This window comes from Pleurodeles waltl, chromosome 5 (genome assembly GCF_031143425.1).
Source record: "Pleurodeles waltl isolate 20211129_DDA chromosome 5, aPleWal1.hap1.20221129, whole genome shotgun sequence".
Lineage (NCBI taxonomy): Eukaryota > Metazoa > Chordata > Amphibia > Caudata > Salamandridae > Pleurodeles > Pleurodeles waltl.
Window position 1 is genome coordinate 104,632,497 of NC_090444.1, and position 18,469 is coordinate 104,650,965.

The window sequence follows — 18,469 nt, forward strand, 5'->3', positions numbered from 1 at the left end:
GGCCAGGTTCTTCATTCCGACCGACCTCTCCTCTTATGCGTACAGCTCCTAGATTCCATTAATTCGAAGATCTCAATATTCCTCAAGACTGCAGGTTTATTCTCTCTGAGTCAAGGTGGAAGCCATGATAAAGATATGTAATCAGCAATGGAAACGTTTCTGCCTATGGTGCCAAAAATCAAATCTACATCCTCTACTGCCATAATCTGGCAAATAACCACCCTATCTTCTCTCGCTAGTTCAGTTATGGATGGTATATGTGTCTGTAAAGGTATGGCTTGGAACAGTATTAAGATATAGATGCTTATCACATAGTCTCTTTTTCTGCTCTTGCAGAATAATCAAACAGTTCATAAAATGATTATTCAGTTTTCCTCCAGTAAGGGCACCTTCCCTGTAATAACACCTGAACATAGTTCTATTTCAACTTGTGAAGAGTTCATTCAAACCAATTCTCAGAGTACACCTCATGATTCTCACAAGGAAGATCGCCATGCTCTTAGTGCTCACTCCAACCAGGAGGGTAGATGAGATACAGGTTTTCTCAAGAACCTTCTTGCGCCTCACAGGAAATTTAGTACTTCTCACAACCGATCCAAAGATTTATTCCCAGGGTTCCTTTGGATTTTGCCTCAGTTGTCCTATAGTAATTCGGACTTTCTTCTTGAATCCAACATCACCAGCTGAGAGGTCTATTCCTATGCTAGGTATCAAATGAGATCTAAAATTCTCCTTACATCGCACTAAACAACTTGTGAGAACTGACCAACTGTTGTACTCAGATGGACACACTCTTAAGGGTGCTCCAGTCACGATGATAACCATTACTCAATGAATTTCAGCTGCAATCCAGTACTGCCACTCAAAGATTAGCAAGCCCTTCACAGAGAAAACCAGGGTGCACTCAACTAGGGCAGTTTCCACGTGAACTACTTCGTTTGCGGAAGTGCCTCTGGAGAAGCTGTCGTGCTGCGACTTGAAAAAGTGTGCATATAATTAATGCAGCATTGTTACATGGAATCGGCACGTTGCAGTGATTGGAAAGATTTTACTACACTCCTTATTTCAATAAAGGGAGCCTTTTTTGGTTCTATGTATTTTTTTTTATTGTATGAGAGATATGTGTATATATTAAATTGCGTATGAAGGTTATGTATATATTTTCTACCCACCATCCACTATTTACGTTAGTGTTACAACATATACAGATACAGTAACTGCTTGCTATTCTGATTCAAGCCTGCGAATCTATGAAAGATACAATACTGGAGAAGAAGAAAAGTTACTTACCTGTAACAGCAGTTCTCCGTTATTGGTATCTTTCATAGATTCACATGTGACCCACCTTTCTCACCAGAGAGGCTCTCCTCATAGCTCAGGATTATTTATTGCCACTTGTGCTTGAAAATCTGAGGTACTCAGCCTCTGTTGGTAGTGCTGTCACCTGATTGGATATAATTCAGGTTTGGTCCTTTAAAAAAAAAAAAAAAAACATAGATGGGATATTAAATCGCCTTTTTCATTGCCATTATAACCGATGGTAGTAATATCAACTGCTTTATTATGCTGCCGTGGGACTCCCACTTCGACAGGGAATGAGTTGGGCATGTGAATCTATGAAACATACCAGTATTGGAGAATTGCAGTTATATGTAAGTAACTTATTTTCTTTTCCTTGTTAGCTAGTTGTGATGGGGGAGATTTATTTGATTACAAATGTCTGCTAATTTCAGGCACTTTGTGGATGTCTTACTAATTATGAATTAGTCCACTAAATTACCTACAGTGTATTTCCTACACTGCTTGAAACATGTTCCTTAGATATTTAATTCCACATATAATAGTGCAAGACACAAAAAACCTAGGTACAAAGCGCAAAAATATAGGTCCCTTGGCAGTTTTTTTTTTTTTGGGTTGAATTTGAGCTTTTGGGTGTTTTTGTATACCTCGTTTCTGGGAATGTAACTATAATTCAGTATTGCTTGTCATTATATAGGTTTTGATTAGTTGAAAATTTTTAATACATTTAAAGTTGTTCCAAACAGGGTCTTTCAAAATATGTTTTGCCCAGGGCTCCATAAACTTTAACATGACATTGCTTGAATCACTTACTCTGGCGAGATGAAGGCTGAAGGGAAAGATGACGCTAGAAAAATGTATCTTTGTGGTTATGATTTAAAAAAGATCAACAAACAATGACTGAACGCATTTTATAGATCTGTCTAGTCAAATGTCTCCATTATCATGACATTGTCTAGGTTGACAAATGTCAACCTGTTTATACTTTTTCCGGCTAATTCTTTTGCTTTGTTTCTCTCATACCTTACTGAGCTAGACCCCCACATCTCTTCTGTAATCTCACGCTTACGTTGGTATTACAAAAAAGCCACAGTGCCTAATGGCGAGAGCGGCCGGCCTTGGAACATGGGGACACAAGTTTGAATCCTGGCCTCAGCTCAACATCATGTGATTCTGGACAAGTCACTTAATTTCCCTGTCCCTAAAATGGGGAAAAAAGTGTAAGATAAACTGGTTCTGTTGTAAGGCACTCTGAAGCTCTTGGGCCAGGTTGTGCCATAGAAAAACTGCAAAAAAAATTGTTCATGCAAAATTTGAAGTATCCTTACTCTTTCAGTGAGCTCCTCCGTTGGTCATCGTGCATGCCACATTACACACTGGTGTTCGCAAGGTGCACTGGGAAGCTGACTGAGTTGGCTTGAGACCACATGCGTGGAACAATGCTAGATCCATTGGCTTTGCCAATACTTGTTGTTAACAACACTTTCTTTTAAAGAACACCAGGGAGCAAAGAATCGCATAGCACTCCACCACCCCGGGTCTCCACGGGACATTGATGATACAAATCCCAATCTGCCCACCCCACCTCCCTATATTCACAGTGATCAGTCCATAATATGTAAGCCACTTCCCCCATATCTTCTGATGTGATAAGTAGTTTCTTCCAGCTTGGCTGAACAATCCATGCCCGATCACCATTGCCTCAGGGATGGGGCTTCTTGCGATTTCCAGCATTTGGCTAAGTCTCTTTTAGCTAGTAATGTCTCTGATCCTACAAAGGCTCAAAATTCCAACCCTCCTCACCCCCTGTGCTTCCCAACTCATCTACTAGGCTGAGCAGTGTGATTCTGGGTGAGGCCTCCAGCCGATGGCCCAGCACTTCAGACAGCGCTGCATATATAGCTAGCCACTTTGGTTGAATACTGGGGCACTGCCACACCATGTGAAAGAAATCCCCCCCGTCTCCATGGCATCTAGTGCAGGCTGGATCAGGGAGCCTGCTGGATTGGGAAGCCTGCAGGCTTTCCATAAACGTTGAGATGTGTAATAGACACAGTGGACATGGTGCATCTGGGCTGAGATTTTTAAGGTTTGTTGGGACATGCAAACCTCCATCCAGTCTGTTCCCTCCAAAGGGCTCAGCTATTCTTCCCACCTTCCCCTCAGGGCCTCCAGACAACATGGAGCATGATTTACCAGTGCTCTGTAAATTAGAGAGATGCCTCCCTTAAATCACGGGCCCTCCAGGGTGTTCTATTTGAGGGGGGGGGGAATCGACCAAAACCTCCAGAAGGGTGGAAAGTTTGTGCCGGAGTTGGAGATAGCAGAAGAATTGTGATTCGCAGAGAGAGAACTCTGCCTGAAGGCAATGGAAAGATTTGACATGATCACACTCGCAAATGTCACCCAGACGTGATATGCTGATGGTGTCCCATCCCCTGAAACCTTTGAAGTTGCATTGCCTGTTCTTGCGTTTTGCCTGCCCACACAGGATTCTCCACTGTCACTCGCCTTACCCACCCCATCCATTGTAGGTTTACCCACCTTACCTCAAGGACCACTCCAGTGATCTCTGGGAGTAACCGGTGCACTGTATAGCATACCCATGAGGTTGGCCAGTGAACAGACGCTGCATGTGGAGCTGTGCCCTGCCACCGTTCCCTTCACTGGTGCCCTGTGGCAGGGCGAAATCATTATGGATGGTGTCTGCCCGCCATCCCTGCGTGGATCCGGTGTCTCAATAAGTGCAACGGGCTATGCCGGGTGACCGCGGCACATCAAGGGCCTTTCGTAGACTCCCAAAGCTTACCCTGTGGCTGGCAGGCAGCGCACTGCACCAGCACCGCTGTTGGAAAGTAAGGACAGGAAACTGAGAATTAACTAAAAAATGAGTGTCAGCTGTCATGGCTCCTCACTCCTTGCCAATGCTTGTTTTCCTGGGTGCTAATCTCCAGGTGCTGGAATAAGGATCAGTCCCACCTCCCCTTGCTTCCCCCTTCCCCTCACCTCCAACACCATCCGCTAGTTAAAAATAAAAGATGAAGCAAGCAACCTTGCAGCAAATACAAATCTGGATTTCCCTGTTGCTCCTTGAACCTTTATTAACATGAAAACCTTAGCTATCATGTACAATCAAGTGTTTCTTGATTCTCTTTTCTGTCAGGTCCCCACAGGAAACAGAGAAAGTAGAATGGCTAACTTTCCATTATCACTTTGAAGGACTTGTTGCACAGGTGAAGACCATTTGCATTCACTGACACATCAGAAGACATCTGTTCAGGGTGGACTACGTGTTGCAGAGCTTATTTTTTGGGGGGTTGCATTCCATAACCTTATCCTTTAAAGCAGGCACCCTAAAAGATGTCTCCTCAATATATTGAGACTATCGATGGTAAGTACCATGTTGCAATGTTTTCGAGTTGAAGTCACTTTACTAACTACTGGAGGGATCCTTGTCTGCTCATTGTTGCCACTTTTGATAGACAAGTTTACAGAATAAGTAATCAAAATTGAATTAAATAGTCCTAAACCCCAAAACACCCAACAGTAAAGCAGTATCCAAAATGGATACTGCACAGTTGCTTTCTGCTGACACACGGCCCATAGAAAGTCTCACTGTCTGCTTCTGTCTTTTCATTATTTAAAATCTTTGGGGAGCTTAGAAACAGATGGAGTACAGAGGCAAGTGCTCTTTAAAACAAAAACAAAAAAAAGTGCCAGAACCCATAAAAAGCGGGCAACTTGCTGGAGTGGTTGAGCAATAATGCTAGTTGTGGTCTTCAGTCATCAAATTAGTGCACTTGATGTTTAATCTAGTCCTTTAATACTCCACTTAAACACGTTGGAAATAAATGTGGTACTCTAAATCTTGGAGGGCTCTCTGCACAGTGACATTTGTCTGGATAAGATAGTCCCTTATTCTTTGCTATCAGATTCACTGCCACCCCTTTTGTGGTCAAGTGGGATAGTTGCAAACTGTGGAACCAGAAGACATGGCTTTTTAACCCTGACTTCCACGTGTGGTGTGTTCTTAGACAATTAGTTTTAATTTTGTTTTGGGGGAACTGGTTATTGCCTGGGGAGTGAGGCAGTGCACAGTGTCCTGGTATATTCTCCAAAATGTAGTTTTATGGTAAATTTATAGACTTAGGAGCATCTAGTATTGTTTCAGTCTTGGGTCTCCTACTTTACCAGTGTTTGATCTGCGTCTCTGACAATTTATGAACACTCTGAAAAGGTTTAATGGAACAGCTGCCCTCCGGAGGCACATTGCCAGTACTGCTCCAAGCATGCTTTTCATTCACACTTGCTGGGCTATTTAGAAAGAGGTACATTCTGTAATTACCTTTCTAAACCTGAATGCGCCCCTGAAGCTGCATTGTCCATGACCTCTCCAGTGCTGCATCTCTGCCCTCCCAGTCACAAACAGGGTCGAGCCTGCGTCGCATGCGATTCGCTTGCGAGACGCTTTAGTAGTTAAAGGGCTGGAGCCCCGTCCATGCAAAGGTCTTTCATTGGGTTGTGGGCTTGCCTGTTAAAATGTGCTTGCTTTCATTAGTGGAAGGCATGCATACGGCATGCCTTTTCCGGTCGTTAGCCCTCCTCCTAGCGCAGCGACCAAGTACTGAAAACATGCAAGGCTTGCTGTTTTCCGTCTGGTTTGTGGACTACTTTTTATCTTTTTTCGCAGCGCGATCTCGCTTGGCAAAAGTTGAGCGCTTTCCATGACATCGACCTTGTTACATCGTTAATGGCACTTTTGTCGGTTACGTAGATAATTGCACAGTGAACTGTAGCAGCGTGATTGCGCTCTTTTTTTCCATTTAATGTGGCAAGAAAAGTCCGGTTGGGAGTTTACAACTGCTAATAGCTCTAACTTGGAGAAATGCGAGACCCGTTGCATTGCAAATGTTTGTTTTATTTAGGTCTTCGAATGGGAGCTGCCCTGCTTGTTGTGTGAATGGCAATAAACCAGACATCTGAGGCTCTGCAGCAGTCCAGTGTGTAGCTGAACGTACCACTCAAAAGCAGGACAAATCTGCAAAACACAGGACGGTTCGCCAACCTTGGAGGAAGATCGCTGCCAGCTGAGTAACTCAGTAGTGTCAGCACTCTATCGCTTCTTGATGTTTTTTTTTTTTTTTTTTTTTCTTGATTGCTGCTTTGTATATTCCCACTAAATCACGAGCTACAGAGGCATTAGAGGGGTCCCACCCTCTCAATTTAGGTGTGATCCAGTCTGAGTCAATTACTTTTTTTTATTTTTATTAAACCCTGTCCAGTGCCTCAGCTACCCTCATTTCACCGTGTTTTCTTCCTTCAAGCTGACAATTCTGACTTGAAACCAGTAGATGGGCAAAAGGAGAATGAAGATTAATCTGGGCTATTTAAAGCATTTAGCATGACATTGTGGGCTCCATAAATCGCCCTCACGTCTTACTCATGTATAGTAATTGTATCATTTGGCATTTGTATTTGCAGTCCCACCCTTGCAAAGGCCCAATAATGAATTGCTTTTTATCTGGCACTTCATACCATGTACACACAGCATCCAAGCTGTTAGTAGTCGCCAGCATAACAGCGCTCTGTTTGTGAAAAGGAACCAGGAATGACTGATTCCACAGCTGGCTCAGACTTCCAGCAGTGTCATTATCACTGGAGGAGCCGGTTCAATGTGAGTGACTCAGTGCCAAACACATGGAAGGGTAGCCATTGCGAACTCTCCTGCCCCATCTGCACTAGCGATGGAGCTGCTGGGCGCCGTTTTGTGATCATGACCACTGTGGTTTCAGCATTCATAATTGGCATCAGTAGTAACTCTGGAACACATGGATTCAGGGGCTAAGCTGCCATCTTCACTTGAAGCTATTGAATAGTGAGAGAAAATGATATCTCTGTTTCATGATTGGGAACCCTTAACCAGCTGTGACTCCTTGCCGTCAGCCTTCGATTAGAGTGAGTGAGTGGCTCGTTAATGTTTTGGAGTCAAAACTATTCTGGATTCACATGCTGTACATAAATACCCCTTCTAGTGGCTGGCCCTGGGAGTATCCTTGAAATAGTTAATTCTTAAGGCATCTGCCATTGGGCCCGATTCTCTGAGGACCTCTGTAAGCTGGCAATGCCTCAGTAGCCACCAACTTCAGATTTATTTTTTTCCTACTGAGGAGTTCGGAGGGAAAGCAATGGCCGTTTCAGGGTCTATTGCTTTCTCTGTAATTCACGGAACATGTGTAGGTGTGTTAAGGAGAATGCAGCCTTTATTTTTTTTATTTTTTTAATATAATTTCCATAGTAGAAAAAAAGCAGAGTACAGGGTTTCAAACTTACACCCTCTGCTTGATCATAAATTTAGGCATTATGAATTATGTTCAATATTTAAACATTAGACAGCATAAAACTTTGGAAAACAACATTGGGCACACTACGCCATGGCCCAGAGATTGAGCTCATGTCTGGGACAGGTGATAGCGCCCACCATGCAATGGGCTACGAAGATCTTAAAGTTGCCGAGGGGGCGCAGTGAGAACAATTCCTTGACTCCATCGAAGAAATGTCTTTCTGTAATGATGTTGATCCTAAACTTATTTTATCAACTTCGAAATACCATACTCAGAGTGCCATGAAGCTATAAACCTTGGTTGTTGAAATTTTGGACTTCTTCTTACCAGGGGATGATCTTTCTGTTTAGTCATTGTGAAGGTCGTCTAGAGAAGGACCTTTGTGTTCCAGGACTGGCTGTATTAGAGTTGTAAGAAAACAGCCCTTCTCTCCAGGGCTAAGAACACGGGATTTGGATAAAGGAAGCAAATGATACTATATGTATGTAAAATTCACACCGATCCAGCTGCCGCAGTCTGGGCATGGTGGTATAGCAGAGGATTGAGCTTCCTTAAAGGAGCACGGTCCTTTTTCTTTGACTTTTTTCTTTAAAAAGGTTTGTGAAAGTTTTTGCTGGTCATTAGATAGCAGATGGTGCCAGTTTTTTAAAGAACTATTAGTCAGTACAGCCCGTGGCCAAGACAGTTCAGTACTCTGGACTTTAATGAAGATTTCCATGATTGAGGATTAAGATTATACACAAGTAACCATTTTTTATTGCTCACTCACGCATAAAATATTGAACCAGCTTGCCTACAATGTATAAAAACCCTTGAGGATCTTTTTTTTTTCTTTTTTTTTTTTAAAGTCTCATTCTTGATTTTCTCATTTCTACAACACTTTTTTGTTTATTCATTTTTAGGGGCAACTTCATGTACGGCTCGTTCCTCAGTTTGGATGAGATTGCTTTCTCAGATCCTACACCAGATGGAAAGCTGTTTGCAACAACGTACTGCAAAGCCCCAAACTTCATGGTCTACAATTTCATAAGTTGAAATGTTAAACTTTGACAAAGACATTTTGTTTCTCTGTTTTACACTTTATGATGAAAAATGAGAAAGGCAGTATGTTTGGTTTTATATCCGTAAAATAAGAACTGCTGAGATTTACCATTGTATAGTTGTAATGTTCTTAGTTTTGGATGTGTACATAATTCATCTTTATAATAAAAGTTTAATGTTTAGAGAGATTACAATAAAAATAGATTATTTGGGGACTTATTCCTGTACTTATTGGGTTACTGCCAGTGTGACTATTGCACTTTTATTTATTAATTTTATTTCCATTGTTTTAATGAAAGGCCCTTATATTTCCATAATGCGGTTAAATAAAACTTGGCCAGCATTTGAAACTTTTCATTAAACGCTTATAAGGTGAGTCATTTGTGAGGACTGTGAGTACTTACTCTGTATCTAGTGCTTTCTTTCAGCATAGGTATACCTAAGCTTTTGATAAATCGTTTTTTAAACGAGCAGAATATTAAAATAAGTTTATTTAAAGTACAATGATTTCCATATCTCTTATGTCATAGTACAAGTATTGTATATCTGAATACAAAATCTTTTATACATAATACAATATTTTTTGTTCCGGACATGTTAATTTATAAGTGTTAAAAAAAAAAAAAAGAAAAAAAAAAAATGACAACTATGCCTACATCTAAACACCCAGGATCTGGATATAACACCCTCATAACCAATAAGACTGGCCCTGCCCAGCTCTAATTTAGGAAACAGCTGAATATGCACCCCCCTCACCGCATTGATAGGATCTGTGCCTTGACACTGTAGAGTGCGCTTCTTACTCTTGTCACTGTTTATGCTATATAAATTCCACATACACACATAAAAAAAATCTCACAGCAGTTAAAGGAAAGCCACGTATCAATGGCACAACATTAGCTTCCCTTTTTCTGCACCTTTAGCGAGGATCTGGACATTCACTCTCTGGGGACTTTTTCCCTCACATAAAATTATACAAACTCAGTACTGTGTCCCCTCTCAAGAAATCTGGGGTCATACCCTGCAGGGATTGTGAGCGACAGATGTCCTTTACGGATGCCCATGCCTTTGGTGCCTGGGGTCAGACCATGACTTCCGGGTCTGATGTTTTTGCCTTGGTATGCATCCTAAGGCCATCAAAGTGCGGGAAGGCAGGCTTTTCATGGCCAGGGCCACAGAGCCCCAGTAACGGCACAAGTGTTTGAGGCACTGCTCCAGATCTCAGTCATCCTCTTAAACTGGCAAGAAAAAGAAGCAGCACAGAAAGTCAAAGAAGCACTCAAAGGGTAAGTCTCCCCGTTGCTCTGTTTTCCACAGGACCTTTGTCCTCAGAGCAGGAGTTACTCGACTTAACACCAGGTCACCTTCCTCCACACAGCCCTGCTCACCACTAGGCCTGGCTCTGGAGCAAACTCAGTCCCTCCTGCCACCACCCCATGAGACACCAGTGCCAGCCTTACCCAAGTTCCAGACACTGGGGTCGGATCCGTCTGCATTCCTTAGCACCATGTATTGTAGCCTTGCGAATGCCTCAAAACGGACTGGTGTCTCTTTGGGACTAGTGACCCCGTTACAACTTCCAGCATTAATGCCTTTACACCCGATGCCCTTTGGGTTCTCAGCTACCGATGCTGTGGCCAGCACTATATCCAGCGCTGCCGCATCGCGTGTTGGACACAACTCCACTGGGCTCTCATAACAGATCACGTAGAGTGGCCCGATTTTCTTTTAGAGGTGAAAGCATACAGATCAGTCTCCTTGACATGTTTGGGACAGACTCCTATCCTATTAAGTTTATGCCCTATGGAGATCATGCTCAAGATCGCGGAATGGATGAAGCTCAGCCGCCTAAAGCTGAACTCAGACAAGACGGAGGTCCTCATCCTCGGACAATCCCCTTCTGCCTGGGATGACTCCTGGTGGCCCACGGCTCTGGGCACCGCACCAACCCCCTCAGACCACGCACACAACCTCGGATTCATCCTGGACCCCCTCCTCACTATGACCAAGCAAGTCAACGCCGTCTCGTCATCATGCTTCAACACCCTACGCATGCACCGAAAAATCTTCTGATGGATCCCCGCCGAAACCAGAAAGACAGTTACCCATGCCCTCGTCACAAGCCGTCTGGACTATGGAAACACCCTATACGCAGGGACCACCGCAAAGCTACAGAAACGTCTCCAACGCATACAGAAAGCCTCTGCACGCCTCATCCTCGACATCCCTCGCCACAGCCACATATCCGCCCACCTGAAACACCTGCACTAGCTCCCTGTCAACAAGAGGATCACCTTCAGGCTCCTCACCCACGCACACAAAGCTCTCCACAACATGGGCCCCGAATACCTCAACAGCCGCCTCTCGTTCTACATGCCCACCCGTAAGCTTCGCTCAGCCAGCCTCGCCCTCGTCCCACGTATCCGCAGAACCACCGCAGGAGGAAAATCCGTCACCTACCTGGCAGCCAAAGCATGGAACTCCCTCCCCACACACCTAAGAACTACCCAGGACCATCTCGCTTTCAGGAAGCGCCTCAAGACATGGCTTTTTGAGCAGCAGTAAACCCCCTCCCCCCCCCCCGCGCGCCTTGAGACCCTCTCGGGTGAGTAGCACGCTCTATAAATTCATTGATTGATCCTCTAGAATTCCAAGGGCTGTCCTTGAGAACGGCAGACACTTCCCCACTGGCCCAACAATGCCTGAATAAGTATCTCTACATAAATTGATGATAAAAGTTACAGAGATATATCTTCAACTTTCCAGTACAGAAACCAAGACCAATGTTCTGACCACAGTCCTTTTGTCTTCTACTGCACCTTCAGAACTGATTCCTTGAATGAGGTTCCATTTTGGGGGCTTGGGAGAAACACACTCTTCCACCCCAGTGGTCAACCAGCTCATAGGTCACCACTGTTGCCCAGACCCAGCTGCTGATGACCCAGTATTCCTTACGGCCCATCCATCACCAGAGAGCCTCGTAGTTCAAGCCTCCTGTTCTAGGACACAATCTGGAGGAGCCTTTCTGACAGCTTCATCCAATAGGGAGTTGAAGTGACTTGAGGCCTGGGGTGAAAAGATCTTTTCTGTGGGTAGTATGGCCCTGAAATCCCTTACCCCTGAATTGCCTTTCATACAGATGTAACTTTACCTTGTTGGACATGAACATGATCTTGCAACGTGTGCTAGCTGAGATGAAAGTCTATTTTCAGGAGCTCATTGTAGATGGTCAGAGGGCCTCCTGCTGCGTAATCAAATCACACCTTGACCCTGCGGATTAGGTGGCCCGGGCAATGGGCGCATACACTAACTGTCTGGGAGCATGCTTGGATCTGCAGTTCCAACTTGTCATTGGATGTCCAGGCAAAGCCTATGGACCGTCACTTTGATGGGGGTATGTCCTTGCAGACTCAACCCTAGAGTGATTTAAGACCAGTAAAGCCATTGCATGTGCCCTCGGACTGCTGCTCTAGCCTCCGCTCAAGGGCTACCGTTCTTCCTTTAGTTCTCAACAATATCAACCAGCACAGCAATAGCAGTCTAATCCTACTTATCCACCTTGCAACCCTCCTTCTCTTCCTCCTCTTTTCCTGCACCGCCAAGAAAGCAGGTCTAGTTTGCTTTCCCAACCTCATACAGACCTGTGGGAAAGGGGGTATCACATTTTTATTTGGCCTGGAACACCATTACTTGGGACCAGTGGGTCCTTCAAGTCATGGAAAAGGACTATCCTCTGTCCATCCTTCAGGCTCCAGCCCTGCCTACACCCCTAAGACCATTTGCCCAATCTTCAGCAAGAGGTGGCAACTCTTCTCAAAAGAGCGGTGGCGTTAGTGCCAGAGATGTTAAGCATGTTACTTCCTGGTGCCCATAAAGGACGGTGGTCTGCGACCCATCCTGGACTTCAGGGACTAAACAACTTCTAAAAGGAAAAGTTCAAGATATTGACCCTAGCTCAAGTTCTCCTGGTGTTGGAGATTGGTTACTGGATAGTGTCACTCGACCAGCAGGATGGTACTTCAATATTTCTATCCTGCAGTTGCACTGGAAGTACTTGTGATGGGTTCTGCACAGTACCAGTTTGCAGTGCGACTCTTTGGTTTAACATCGGTACCTCAGGTCTTCTCAAAGGTGATTGTTGGTGCAGCCCATCTCAGATGGCCAGTCATCCGTATTTTCCTGTAACTGAATGACTGTCTATTCAAAGCCAGTTTGCCGAAGATGGTGTTGCACCATCTGCTCCAGATAACATCCATGCTGTTTGACCCAGGCTATTCGATTAACGAACACAAATCAACCCTCTGGCCTTCCCAATGGCTCCAGGCTATAGGGTTGGTACTGGACACCATCCTTTTCTGAGCCTTTCCTCCACTGCAAAGGACATCCAGGAAATGGTTCTATCTTTCCAGGAAAACTCAGGCATCCCAATTCTGAGATTCCTAGGTCTGCTGGCTTAGTGCATTCTCCTAGTCACATATTCGTGTTGGCACATGAGGGCCCTGCAGTGGTACCTCTGCAGGCAGAGGATCCAGTACTAGGAGAGATCTGTTGCCTTCACCAGCGGAAGTGGTTTGGTAGGGTAGGGTCTGCCTGTTAGGCTGTTATATGTATGCTCACAGGGACATGGTCAGCAAGATCTTTCCAGCAGTCTTCGATGTATTTCGGGCTTCTTAAGCTCAAATCATTCAGAATAGACAGAATGCTGCCAAGTGTGTAATTAGGACTGGTCTTGATACTAGACTGCTTGGGGCGAGCGGTGGGTACTAGTGGACTGCCAGGAGATCCAACTAGTTGATTGTGGAGCCCAGACTACGTCAGAGATCAGAGGCCTCCAATCTCCACATCTTCCATGTGGCCAGCCCAGAAGTGATGCACCTCTGACCACAGTCAACTCTGGTTGAGGAAGAGAGAGGGGTCTGCCAGAATCATGGTTCATCATCCACCAGTGCAGATCTTTTGCAGTTCCCGCCAAGATTTGGACCAGGTCAGATAGATGTCCCTGATGCGGTGCCCACTGGAACTTCAGGTCCCCCTGCAGAGACAACATATGCTAATGGTGATGTGTCACTAGCAAGATGCAGGAGGACATGAGGGCCAACAGCTTGTCAGGCTCACCAAAATCTAGGATGAAGATTGGAACGTCAGCATCAGCCTGAATACCCTGGACTCGTTCGGGAGGATAGGCCCGGAAATGCCGTGTCCAGAACAGCCTTGATGACAGGAAGTGTCTGAAAGGTAGTCGCTATGGCTTCGGCACACTGATAGTGAACCCCAACAAATGCAGGAAGTTCAACCTAATCTTGAGGTGGAGATGGCTGCCCGGGGCTAGCCCACCTTCAACAGCCAATCGTTGAGGTAGGCGGAAGACTGGAACCCCTGACATCTGCAGATGTGCTGCAACCTCCACCATCACCTTGGTGAACACACAAGGGGAGCTAGTAAGGCCAAAGAGAAGCACAGCAAACTGTAAGTGCTCTTGGCCCACCGTGTACTGCAGGTTATGTCTGGGCAGGCAGGACATGAATGTGGAAATGTTTCCTGCAATACCAACACTATCATTCAGTATCCAGGACAGACGGGACCATTTTGAGTTTCTCATTCATCAGGAAGAAGTGGAGCTGGGGCATGTCTATCATAGGAAAGAGACCTCTGTCCTTTTTGGGCACCAGAAAGTATCAGGAATAGCTTATATGACCTACTTCGGAAGCCGGCACCCTCATGATGGCTCGGCTGGGCAAAAGGGCTGGCACTTCCTGACTGAGCAAAGAGAGGTGGTCCTCAGTCAGTCGATCCTACATGGGGGGTGGCAGATTCCAGGAAGGGGGAGGAGTTCTGTAAAACCCACTTGTCTGATTTTTTGGACTGCCAAATGGGACAGATGATGGCGGATCCAGCTCATGTTGGTATAAGGGCAAATTAAAGGGGTTTTGAGGCTGCAGCTGCTTAGGGGTTTGGTGGCCTGGCCAGACCTTTTGCTGTTTGCTGCACATGGTCTGTGGGAACCAGGTCCATGGCCAAGGCCACGAAAAGGCTGGGAAGCCTGTTGGCCTTGGTGGCTAGATGGGAAAGAACACAGTTGGTAGCCCGTCTTGTAGCCACGGAAGGGGCAAAAGGCAGATTAGAATTGGCATGGGCCACGGATAGACCCAAAGATCTGCCCATAGCTCTGCTGTCTTTAAATTGCTCCATCGCCAAGTCTGCCTTTTCACCAAAAATGGAGGAGCTGAAGGGCATGTCTATAAAGGAAGCTTGGATAGACCCTGAAAAGGCAGTGGTTCTCAACCAGGCGTGATGTCTAAGTACCAAAACTGACACAAGTGCTCTGCAAGTCGGTTGTGTCCAGCTCACATATGATGGTGACCTTTGCTGCATCTAACCCATCAGCAATTGCTTGAATATGATTCGGGCCTCCTCCTAGACCATAGGCATTACTCGTGCAACTGAGTCTCACACAGTGTGGGTGTATCAGCCCAGTTGACTAACTGCAGAGCTAGGCTGGCGGAAGAGAACATATTCTTGCCAAAGGTATCCAGCCATTTGGACTCTCTATCCAGTGGAGTGGTAGAGGGCCAGGAGCTTGGACGATCATGCTCTTAGGGTGGGGTGTTCAGTGAGAAAACTGGGGTCCCCAAGAACAGGCATCTAAGCCCTTGTGCAGGGCTTGGACCAGGTCCCAAAGTGGACATCTGTAGGGGCTTCATTGAATGGTAGTAAAGCTTCAGAAGGGGCAACTCCCAGCTGAAGCACCTCCATCAAGACATTAATTTTGTCTTGAATGCCTCTGAGGGCAGTTGAAGGTCTGGGACCCCAGCCGCCCTCTGGTCCCTCCTCTGTAGCCACAATAGGTAGAGACCAAACAAGTGTCTGGTGAGGTGTCCAAACCACTGGCATCTCTGAATTCCTCAAACCAGTTGTCCTCGGGGGGTTGATGGTACCCATAAGGGTCCTCAGGCTGTTACCTATCGCCTCCCTCTCCAAATCTATTGAAAGAAAAGGGCTCAGACGGCATGGTACTAGCTGGCACTGGAATCTGCATTGGGTGACACCCATCCACTTCCATATCAGAGACAGGAATGATGAAGGGGGCCAGCGCTACCACGAGACAGCAGCACCAGAAACACCACCACTAAAACGGATTTTGAGGAAGGTTGCAGGTCTCATGGGCAGAGCCGCTCTGGATCCAGCACCGGATTGAAGTGGCACAAAATCCAATAGAGGTCCCTCCCGAACGCATGGGGCTCTAAGAAGCTCCAGAGGAGTTTGGCCACCCAAATGGGGTGCATGGCCTCATAGAACTCCTTAAATTGGGCAGAAGGTTGCTTTGGCAAAGTGTGATGACATGGACCAGTGTGTGAAAGCAGAACACTCTGACTTCGGTTTGTGTGACTTACCCGAAGATTTCAAATGGAACAATGAACGCCAAGAACTGCTCTGCAATCAATCCCGAAACCTTCAGCACAGCCAGTATCTTGAACGTGGGAGATTGAGGGGTGGTGAGAAGCTTCAGGGAACATCTTGGAGCTGTTGTCCCGCTCCAAGTTCCACAAACAAACAACAAACCAAATGTGGACCGGTCACATCTCCAGAAAAGCCACTGGATCACATCCATGCATGTTAGCATCTGGTGGCTTCTCTGAACACCTGAGCTGACAGACAGCTGTTGATGCTTAGTGGATCACAAATGGCATCTCTATCCGGAGGTGGTGCACGGTCTCTTTCAAGAGTGAGGAGAGCCTTGGTTAGATCTGTTTGCCACTGCCCAGAACATACGTCAGCAATTTTGTGCACTGGAATTTCCAAGGTGGCTCTCACACGGCGACGCTCTTCCGTCTCGTGTGGAGCTCAGGCCTCCTGTATGCCTTTCTGCTGGTACCACTCCTGCCCAGAGATCTCAAGAAGATCATGAACATGCCAATCAGTCATTCTTGTGGATCTGGATTGGGCACAAAGTGTCTGGTATCCCAAACACCTGAGCATGAGCATCGGCCCTCTGATCAGGTTACCCCTTTGGGAAGATCTTATATTGCAGCAGAAATCTTGCCCCTGAACCTGCACACCCTCTGCCTTCATTCTTGGAGGTTGAGTGGCAACAGCTTTCAACCTTCCTCTCAAAGTCTGTGATGTTATTCTGGTAGCCAGATGGCAATTCACCAAGATGGTATACACCTGCCATTAGGAATAATTTATGGCATGGTTTCTTTCTGCACCCATAGCGCAGGGTTTACTGTTTGTCCTTTCTCTGGCCCAGCAGGGGCCTGCTCTGGGCACTGGTAAAGGTTACTTATCAGCCATTTCAGCTTTCTTGTGGTTGCTGGATCAACCTTCTTTAAGTCACCTGTTGTGACCCATATTCTCAAGGGTCTTCAACACTTACGTTTATTAATTATTGGTGACCTAACTTCTTTAATGGCACCTGAGGATGGTCTTAAGGGACCAATCAGTATTTATGTTAGTATTACAGTAAGTCAGATTGTTGGATATGTCAACCAACAGAGACCTATGTAACCCTTCAGTCCAATTATGAAAGTCCATTGTAGAGACTAGTTTAGGGTTTATGAAAAGAAGGTGTAATTTGGATACACCTTCACCTCCTATATTCTGTATCCATCATTGTTAATATACAGGTGTGCACTTCCATTATTGATGCGGCACAAAGACTTCAGACTGATCATGACCACCTAATTACATCCTTTAGAGCAGAGGAAGCTGCACCTGGAATCCTTCTGCCATATTTCCTCTAATCTTAGAGTTCTGAAATGTGCTTTTCTCTAGTCATAATGTGTTATTGCTGTGAATGCAAGAGATTCTTTCCTCTCCAGGAAATCTTTATTGGTGCAGAGATGGACACAGTTCTTGCAAGGGTCCAAAAATAGGGTAAATGGTAAGGTCCTACCTCTGTTTGCCTGCTGATAGACTGACTGTGTGACAAGGATGATATGCAAAGAAGAGTCCTGCTAGAGGCTGCCACAGATTCATGGGGCGCAAAGGTGCGGCAAATCAATGAAGATGCAGAGCATGGCTTCCTTAAACACCTCAATCTGTTGTGGCATTGCCAGTGGTCTTGGGAATTGGGGGAGAATCGAGATCGGTTGCAGAATCTATTCTTCAGACGGAGACAGAGTGACACATTTGACATCTTCTTGACTGCTCAAATGGAAGTTAGTGAGGCAGGGATGTCTTCCGTTTGGACTTCTTGTTTATTTGGAATTACCTGAAGCCTTTGGCCACAATGACATCACAGAAACGGCACTGAGAGCAGGAAGGGGTCAATGTCCTAGTCTTTGAATGGGAATTGTGCAACCTCCTGCGGTGTACAGTTTGGCAATCCCAGATCACCTTTGGTGTTTGAGCCATGACTCCAAATCGTGCAAGGAGTGTGTCCTGATGCACTCTGATTGTTGTAAGGAACAGGGGGTCCCTAAACTGACCATATAACCAATAGTACACCAGGAGGAAACAAATAATACCCAGAAACTTTTGTTTGATCAACCATTTAAAACCATGTATTTATTGATACAATTAAAACTATTTGTAGTGGTAAGTACCCTACCCCCAACCCCCCCAATGGGGTACAGGACAAGTCACTCGGGCATAAATGTGACAAAAATTCCAAGAATACAGTCACAAAATACAAAGCACGACACATCTGCACCCATAATTAATTGTACATAATCAAAAGGATCACAGTGCCTATGTTGATGTTTTAATCCTCCTTAAATTATAGGATCATCATCAGGACATTGTGATGCATGCCTGAGAGCTGCTGCACAATAGTAATCAAAGAAAAC

General features: G+C 45.4%; 1 protein-coding gene across 3 annotated transcripts in view; it reads left to right on the forward strand.

The window, feature by feature from the left end:
• Positions 1-8,896, forward strand: part of ESCO2 (establishment of sister chromatid cohesion N-acetyltransferase 2) — a 182,005-nt gene extending 173,109 nt beyond the window's left edge. For all 3 annotated transcript variants that reach the window (XM_069233721.1, XM_069233720.1, XM_069233722.1), the window contains exon 11: positions 8,543-8,896. In XM_069233721.1, coding sequence (XP_069089822.1) covers positions 8,543-8,675 — 133 coding nt within the window. In that variant the 3' untranslated portion in view covers positions 8,676-8,896. The remainder of the gene's footprint in view (positions 1-8,542) is intronic.
• The last annotated feature ends 9,573 nt before the right edge of the window (positions 8,897-18,469 follow it).